The 8,093-nt window shown below is 39.0% G+C and overlaps 1 protein-coding gene across 1 annotated transcript; it reads right to left on the bottom strand.

Moving 5' to 3' along the window:
• Positions 1-2,209: 2,209 nt before the first annotated feature.
• Positions 2,210-3,987, bottom strand: OR6F1 (olfactory receptor family 6 subfamily F member 1). The gene has a single exon (XM_002760786.7). The coding sequence runs from the start codon at positions 3,930-3,932 to the stop codon at positions 3,006-3,008; it is 927 nt and encodes a 308-aa protein (XP_002760832.3). The 5' UTR covers positions 3,933-3,987; the 3' UTR covers positions 2,210-3,005.
• Between the last annotated feature and the right edge of the window lie 4,106 nt (positions 3,988-8,093).

The following is an 8,093-nucleotide window of genomic DNA, read 5'->3' as shown; positions in this document are numbered from 1 at the left end:
GTGTAAAAGTGTTCCCATTTCTCTGCATCCTCTCAGCATCTGTTGTCTCCAGATTTTTTTTTTTTTTTTTTGAGACAGAATATCACTCTTGTTACCCAGGCTGGAGTGCAATGGCGCAATCTCGGCTCACCGCAACCTCCGCCTCCTGGGTTCAGGCAATTCTTCTGCCTCAGCCTCCTGAGTAGCTGGGATTACAGGCACGCGCCACCACACCCAGCTAATTTTTTGTATTTTTAGTAGAGACGGGGTTTCACCTTGTTGACCAAGATGGTCTCGATCTCTTGACCTCGTGATCCACCCGCCTCGGCCTCCCAAACTGCTGGGATTACAGGCTTGAGCCACTGCGCCCGGCCTGTCTCCAGATTTTTTAATGATCGCCATTCTAACTGGTGTGAGATGGTATCTCAGTGTAGTTTTGATTTGCATTTCTCTAATGACCAGTGATGATGAGCATTTTTTCATATGTTTGTTGGCCTCATATATGTCTTCTTTTGTAAAGTGTCTGTTCATATCCTTCACCCACTTTTGAATGGGGTTTGTTTTTTTCTTGTAAATCTGTTTTAGTTATTTGTAAATTCTGGATATCAGCCCTTTTTCAGATGGGTAGATTGCAAAAATTTTTTTCCCATTCTGTTGGTTGCCGGTTCACTCTAGTGATTGTTTCTTTTGCCGTGCAGAAGCTGTGGAGTTTGATTAGGTCCCATTTGTCTATTTTGGCTTTTGTTGCCAATACTTTTGGTGTTTTTCAATTTACTATTTTTCTAGTTCGAGGCAGCTCTAATGGCTTCCATTTGGCCTTTCACACCATCAGAGCCCTCACCCTACAGTCAGGGAGCCAGTGTCGGGTTTCTGCCAGCTGCTAAGTATGTCTGTGCCAATTATGCACTCTGACACTGGGGAAATGACCACAGGATGAGTCCAGAGACCCACTGGATCCACTGTAAGTCAGACTGAGGTAAAACTCCATTAATTACCTGACCTCCAATAAGCCCTTCCTTTAACTGGAGGACCACAATGATATGTTGGGTCCCTGGAACCAATGTCAGCTCACAGCCAGTGTCCAGTAGTTTCCAAAATGTTCGATCATTTCCCTTTCCCCAGCGTTCAGTTACCCTGGTGAAAGGCTAGAGGTCTCTGTAAGGGTGGGACAAAGATTCACTGCGTAAATTGTCAGTAATGTAGTGGGGTCCCTCCTCAAGGGAGCAGCCTCCCCTTCAAGGTAGCTATGCCCACCCTGCCTTTTATAGTTGAGTGCCACTGCTTGGCCCCTGACTTCTTGGGGTCCGATTATTTGTAGGATATAGGATGTAGGCTGGGAGGCTAGGCCAATCTCTCCTTTTCACAGTTTTCTGCCTGCTTTATATTTGCTGGCAGCTGATTCGATTGTGCCTACCAGATTAAGGGGAGGACCTACCTTCCCCAGCCCACTGACTCTCATGTTAATCTCTTTTGGCGGCACCTCACAGACACACTCAGGATTCATACTTTGTATCCTTCAATTCAGTCAAGTTGACACTCAGTACTAACCATCACACATAGTCTTTCAACATGGATATAACTTCTGAAAATTAATATGCATCATTCTCACAATGAGACATCGTCCCCTATTTTCTTCAGACATATAGCTTTCTTGTTCTATTTCATACCACTTTGCTTTTGAAACCAGGAGGGGTTTCAAATCATACAAACAAGCAAGGTCTGAAGAGTAGCTTCTGTTCAGCCCCTTAGGCATTTCTTTGAGAAGCAGACTACTTTGTACATATGTCAGCCAATATGACTAAGACAAGCAGAATATCCCTGCAGTCTGTTCCATTAGCCTGCTGGAGCCCCACCTTTCACAGCCATACAATAATGAGGAGAGGGAGGAGAAGGGACCTATCAAGTGATGATGATTGAAAAGGAAAGTATTTTGCTTTGAACAGAATGCCGTACTTTGGAGGAAAATCAAATCGTTATTATAATTATTATTTTTCCCTGAAACCACTGGATGTTCTGTCCTTGCTGACTTGCCCATAGAATCTTTAGTATTTTTCCTTTCCTGAGATCAATATATTGCTATGCAAGGAACATCTATTGCTTTGTTCAAACCCTCCTGCAGTTCTGTTTATCTATGTTCATCAACCACTTTTTAGATTGCTTTTTTCACTGTCCTTGTGAGACAAATGTGGCACCTTGTAATTATCAAGTTAGAATTCCATATCGGTCTATTTTACTATGCCTTATCAAAAAATACTATGCTGCATTAACTGCACACACTCTAATTTCGGTTACATGTTTTAATTCATTTAACCTTTGCATATTTCTCATCCCTCGTGTTTCAAAAATATGGTTCTCAAAATTTTATACTTAGACAATTTTGGTAAACTTTAAAAAGAAACAAGAATTTAGAGTTGATATATGAAACCACCCTTTTTATTGCAGGTTCTCCAATTTATAAGCCAAAATCTAGAGCAAACCTAATTCAGTGTACATTTATTTTTGCTTAAAAGTCCAGTTTGGCCGGGTGTGGTGGCTCACACCAGTAATCCTAGAACTTTGGGAGGCCGAGGTGGGTGGATCATGAGGTCGAGAGATCGAGACCATCCTGGTCAGCAGGGTGAAACCCCATCTCTACTAAAGGTACAGAAAATTGGCTGGGCATGGTGGCATGTGCCTATAATCCCAGCTCCTCAGGAGACTGAGGCAGAATTGCCTGAACCCTGGAGGAGGAGGTTGTGGTGAGCAGAGATGGCGACATTGCACTCCAGCCTGGGTAACAAGAGTGAAACTCTGTCTCAAAAAAAAAAAAAAAAAAAAACAAACCCAGTTTGATTATGTTAAAAACTCCTGTCTTTTAAAATCATACATGATAATGTGTAGAATATATAGTATGACTTGTTTTGTTTGTTTCTTTTTTCTCTGTGTGTGTACCAAGAAAGATTTGCCCTGTTTCTCCGCATTCTTACTTGGAACCTCTGTATGGATGCAGAGACCATTTACAGGACATCTGTTGTGATGGAGGAGAGTTATTTTCCCTTCCATTTCCTCACTAGACTTTCTCTTACTTCCTTATTACGAAGCGTGTAGATGAAGGGGTTTAAAACTGGAGTCACCACAGTGTTCAGGACATGGACAGCTTTGGTTAGATCCAAGGCGTCTTTGATAGAGGTGCGGACGTGAAGGAAAATTGTGGACCCGTACCAAATGAGCACCACAGTGAGATGCGAGGAGCATGTGGAGAAGGCTTTGCTCCGGCCACTGGCAGAGGGGATCCTGAGGATGGACCTGATGATGTAGACGTAGGAGACAAGGGTGATGAGGCATGAGCTCAGGATGACCACAGAAGCAATCACAAAGGCCACAAGCTCAACTGCCTGTGTGCTGGTGCAGGCCAGGGCAATCCAGGGTGCAATGTCACAGAAGAAGTGGTTGATGGCATGGGGGCCACAGAAGGAAAGGCCACTGATGAGGGCTGTGAGCACTGCAATGGCCATGAAACCACACACCCAGGAACCCAGGGCCAGCTGCGCTGAGAGCAGGCTACTCATGATGGCTCTGTAGTGTAGAGGATAGCAGATGGCGAGATACCGGTCATAAGCCATGGCTGCCAGGAGGAAATACTCTGTGCAGCCTAATGAGAAAACAAGGTACATCTGCAAAAGACAGCTTGTAAATGATATGGTCTGACTTCTCCCCAGTAGGATGGCCAGTGCCTTGGGGACTGCAGCTGTGGTATACCAAATCTCCAGGAAAGAGAGGTTGCTCAGGAAGAAGTACATGGGGGTATGCAACTGATGGGAGGTGCTCACTAACATCAAGATAGCCACATTACCACCAACTGTGAGGATGTACATCACCAGAAAAAGCATGAAGAGAGACAGCTGAAGAGTTTGAGAACCAGGAAAGCCCAGTAGGAGAAAGTCGTGGGTCAGGGTTTTGTTGCTTGTGTCCATTGTGGCACTTAAACCAGAAAACAGAGTCCCTGCATTGAGCCCTTTAACCCAGTTACACAGTCCTAGAAAGATAAAAAGAACCGGATTCGTGAAAGTGCTCCAATAATTAAATGCCTGCGCTGGGCTTGAAGGTGTAGTTAATGTCAGTAATTTTAATGAGACAGTGAGATATGTATTATTATAACCAATTTTCAGTTTAGAAAAATGAGCGTGCAAAGAATGTGAGCAATTCTAGAAAGACTGCAGAAACAGCCACACTTCAGCTCCGAAAATTCAATTCCAGTCTTGCTGCCTTCATCTCACTCTGAGCAGTGCTCCAGCTTAGTCCCCGATTACATCTAAACCCACAAAGGTCTGACTCAATTTACTACTTTTTAACTAGCTCTGCATGGCCCCTGACTGAAACATGTTATTTTGTCTTTGTTTAGAAATTGGCCCATTAAACCTAGATTCTAGTCACATCCATATTTAACTGTTGTAACTTCTAAATTGATCAATTCATAAGATTCATCTTCAAAAATAATGTTTAAAAGTCATCCAAGGCACCTTTAAAATTAGTTTCAAAATGAGTTTTGTCTTCCCTTAATGAAGTCATGTTAAACATTATATGATAGATAATTCTTATCAAAAAATATATTTTCATATCGAACAATGTACTGAAGGTAACAATCTAGGAAGTCCTGATGCCCATTTGCAAATGAGGCCACTGAAAGCCCGTGAGGGGCAAAAAAAATCATTTCAAAAACATTTTAAAAAAATTCTCAGTTATTTATAAGTTCTACTTTTGAGAATCGAGTTTATAAATTAAAAGATCAATTGGGAAGTTATTCCTGTCAAACGTACAGGTGACCGAAACCTATATTTAAGAGAGAGTTTTGAAGAAAGACAGTGAAGACTTTGGTGGCTTCACTCTAGGAATTCCCTTATGAATAGGAATGTTCCCTCTCCATTGTCATGTGTCATACCCTGTATTCACCAATGCCAAATGTTGTTTCCCGCATAAATTCAAATTTATTGCATGTATCCAATGTCACTAAGCACATTTAGACTATAAAATGCGTCTACAAAGTAAATGGGTACATACATTGGGTTTACCTCATTTATGGTAGAAGGGGCTTCCAAGCAGTGCTTCTTAAGCTCTAATGGGCACATGAATCACCTAAGGGTATTGCCAAAATGCAAATTCTGATTAACGCACCCTTGGGATATTGCCTGTGATTTTTTATTTAACATGTTTCCAGATGTCACTGGCCAGGACCATACACTGAGAAACAAGCATCTTTCTCATTTTATATATAAAAAATTATAAATCCAAAGGTTTGCTTGATTGGGTAATGAAAAGTTCAGAGTATGCCACCACAAAATGTGCTCCTCTGGCATTGGATTATTTTGAGCTGAAGACAATTGTAAAATAACAAAAACAAAAAGAAAAATCAATAGAGAGGCACAAGAAAAACTCTAGGGTCTTATTATCCTGGAGAAGGCAAAAGAGGAATCTGCTCAACAGACCTTGCTTAAATAACCCATATCTTCCATTAATCTCCTCATATATCTGCCTTCCATTAATCTCCTCATATATCTATTTGTACCACTAAGAACCCCCTTCCTTTGTCTTGTCACTTCTCTGCAAATCTATTGTATTTTTGTTAAAATACTGTATAAGCCCAAGTTCTAACCACTTCTTTGAGTTACTTGTCCCTGAGTTCTCTCGTGTGTATATGTGATGCGCTTGTTAATAAAGTTCTGCTCTTTTCTTGCTTATGTCTTTTGTCATTCTAAATTGCAGGACTCCATCCACTGAATCTAAGATGGGAAAAAGAAAAATACTTTCCCCTCTACACTAGTAAAGGAGCCTAGACTACATGTTCATTCCCCTAATACAGGAGAAAATGCCCTCAATACTGATGGGTGAGACAGAAAAGTAAGATGCTCTTTAACAATGAGTACTAAATAATAAATTGGCAAATTTCTTAAAGCTAATATATTGCAACATATATGTTATTAATGGCCAACCAGTATATGTAATAACTGTTTTCAAATTCAAGTGCCAAGGTCAATTGTTAATGTCTTTTGGTATAATCCAGTTTTTTCTTAAAGGTCATCAAGGAGCATTGTAAAAGTAGCAAAAAGTAACTAACATAGTGGATGGTAAATTGCCAGTCACTAGATTATAAGCTAACATGATCTTTGTAAATCCTATCAGCTTGCTTTTATCCTACTTGTTTTACAAAGAGAAAACAGAAACACAAAGAAACTGAAGAATTTATTCAAAGTGGAGCCATAACTATCAATCCCAGATGTGTCATTCTAGAGCCAAAGCACTTTGAACTTGAGGCTTTCAGATATTTTTTATAGGTTCCTCTGGTATCTGATTAGCAGATTTTAAAAATATTTTAATTTATGTTCAGGTAGAAATCACTGGGCAAAGCTATTTTGAAAATCTAGTACAAAATAATGCTATCTTAACTCTTAACTTTATGGTTAATGTGAATAAGGCAATTATACTCCTAATTTTCTATATTCAAAATTCAAAAATCATTTTGGATAACTAAAAATTAGAAAATAAATATCCAGAACCAAATTATATAATGACATTTTCAAATTTTACTTTCAATTATGCTGCTGAATTTGTCAGATACCATGACTTAATATTTACTTGGATCACATGATTATGCCCCACATTTAAAAACCTGTATATATTGCTCTAGACTTGAGTGTTTTTAGTTTTACTTCTGTGATAGCCTAAGTGAAATTTGTCGATGTGACTTAACAAGAGCTTAAAAGAAAAATCAGAGAAAAACTTTGATTTATTAGGTTCAAATAAATGACCTTTTAATTTTTCAAATTAATTAACAGAGTAATCTTTCTTATATAAGTAAATTGAGCTTTTAATAATTTTATGAGTATAAGTAATTTTAATTTCTTAATCTGAAAAGTGATTCTAAATGCATAACAATTATTTTTATAGAAATTGCAATATTTTATTTAAAAAAAGCCTATATTAAAATTGTTTCTTAATTTCATGAGGTTTCCAGTATTGATTGAATGCTATAACAGATTAATCATATACCACAAATTTGTGATTACAAATTTACCCATCGGGAGGGCATGGTGGCTCACACCTCTAATCCTAGCACTTTGGGAGGCCAGGGCAGTAGGATCACTTGAGGTCAGGGATTTAAGACCAGCCTGGCAGATATGGTGAAACCTCATGTCTACTACAAAAACAAAAATTAGCCAGGTGTGGTGGTGCACGCCTGTAGTCCCAGCTACTTGGGAGCCTGAGACAGGATAATCATTTGAACCCAGGAGGCAGAGGTTGCAGTGAGCCAGGATCACGCCACTGTACTCCACCTGGGCGACCGAGTGAGACCCTGTCTAAAAAAAAAAAAATTACCCATTGATGAAACACTGGACAGACCATGTCGAAAGCATAATCACCCTTTCTACTTACCCAGTTGCAAGTCTTTGTGCCATAAGCACCAAAAGCTTTGTCTCTTGACCTTACTTTTACTCATTTTTTTATTCCATGATTTTCTGTATTTAAAAATAATATATTTTGATTGCAATTATTCCCTCTATCTCTGTTTTTCTTTGATTATCTTGCAACTTAATAGTGTGCTTCCTTCTGTTGACATCTGTTACTTTTATTAACTCACACTTTCGTAGTCTTTGAAGCTTGAGCTCAGTCTTTCTCTGTTTCCCTTTTTTCTTATACTCTGATCCCATTCTGTCCTAGCTTTATTCCACTTCCCTTTTGGTGTTTTATGTTTTTTCTACCTCTTTTCATCATAATTGGCTCCACACTGGAAACTACTTGCTTTTAAATAATTGCTTATGTATGGATGAATCTTCTGGGAGATGAAGTCTCTCTCAGGTACCTAGGGCTAGTTCAAAACGGTTGTACTAAATCTTTCCAAGTGGATGACCTCTGAATCTTTTCAGTTATTTGATTTAAAGCACTAAATTGTAAAGTTACTAGAATAGGAAAAGGATATTTCTTTAGGCTTTACATATGCTAATCTGAGTATTTTGTCTTGTGGAGAGCTTTTAGCAAATACACCTATTTAATAAGTTCAACAAATTTGTGAAAAACTCTTTAAAATAAATCAAACAGCATAAAATTGGAGAAATTACCTTAACTAAAAATAGAATAAAATT

The sequence above is a fragment of the Callithrix jacchus genome, chromosome 19, assembly GCF_049354715.1.
Source record: "Callithrix jacchus isolate 240 chromosome 19, calJac240_pri, whole genome shotgun sequence".
NCBI classification, from domain to species: Eukaryota; Metazoa; Chordata; class Mammalia; order Primates; family Cebidae; genus Callithrix; species Callithrix jacchus.
Note: the sequence above shows the minus strand (reverse complement) of the source record. Positions and strands in the feature narration are given on the sequence as shown.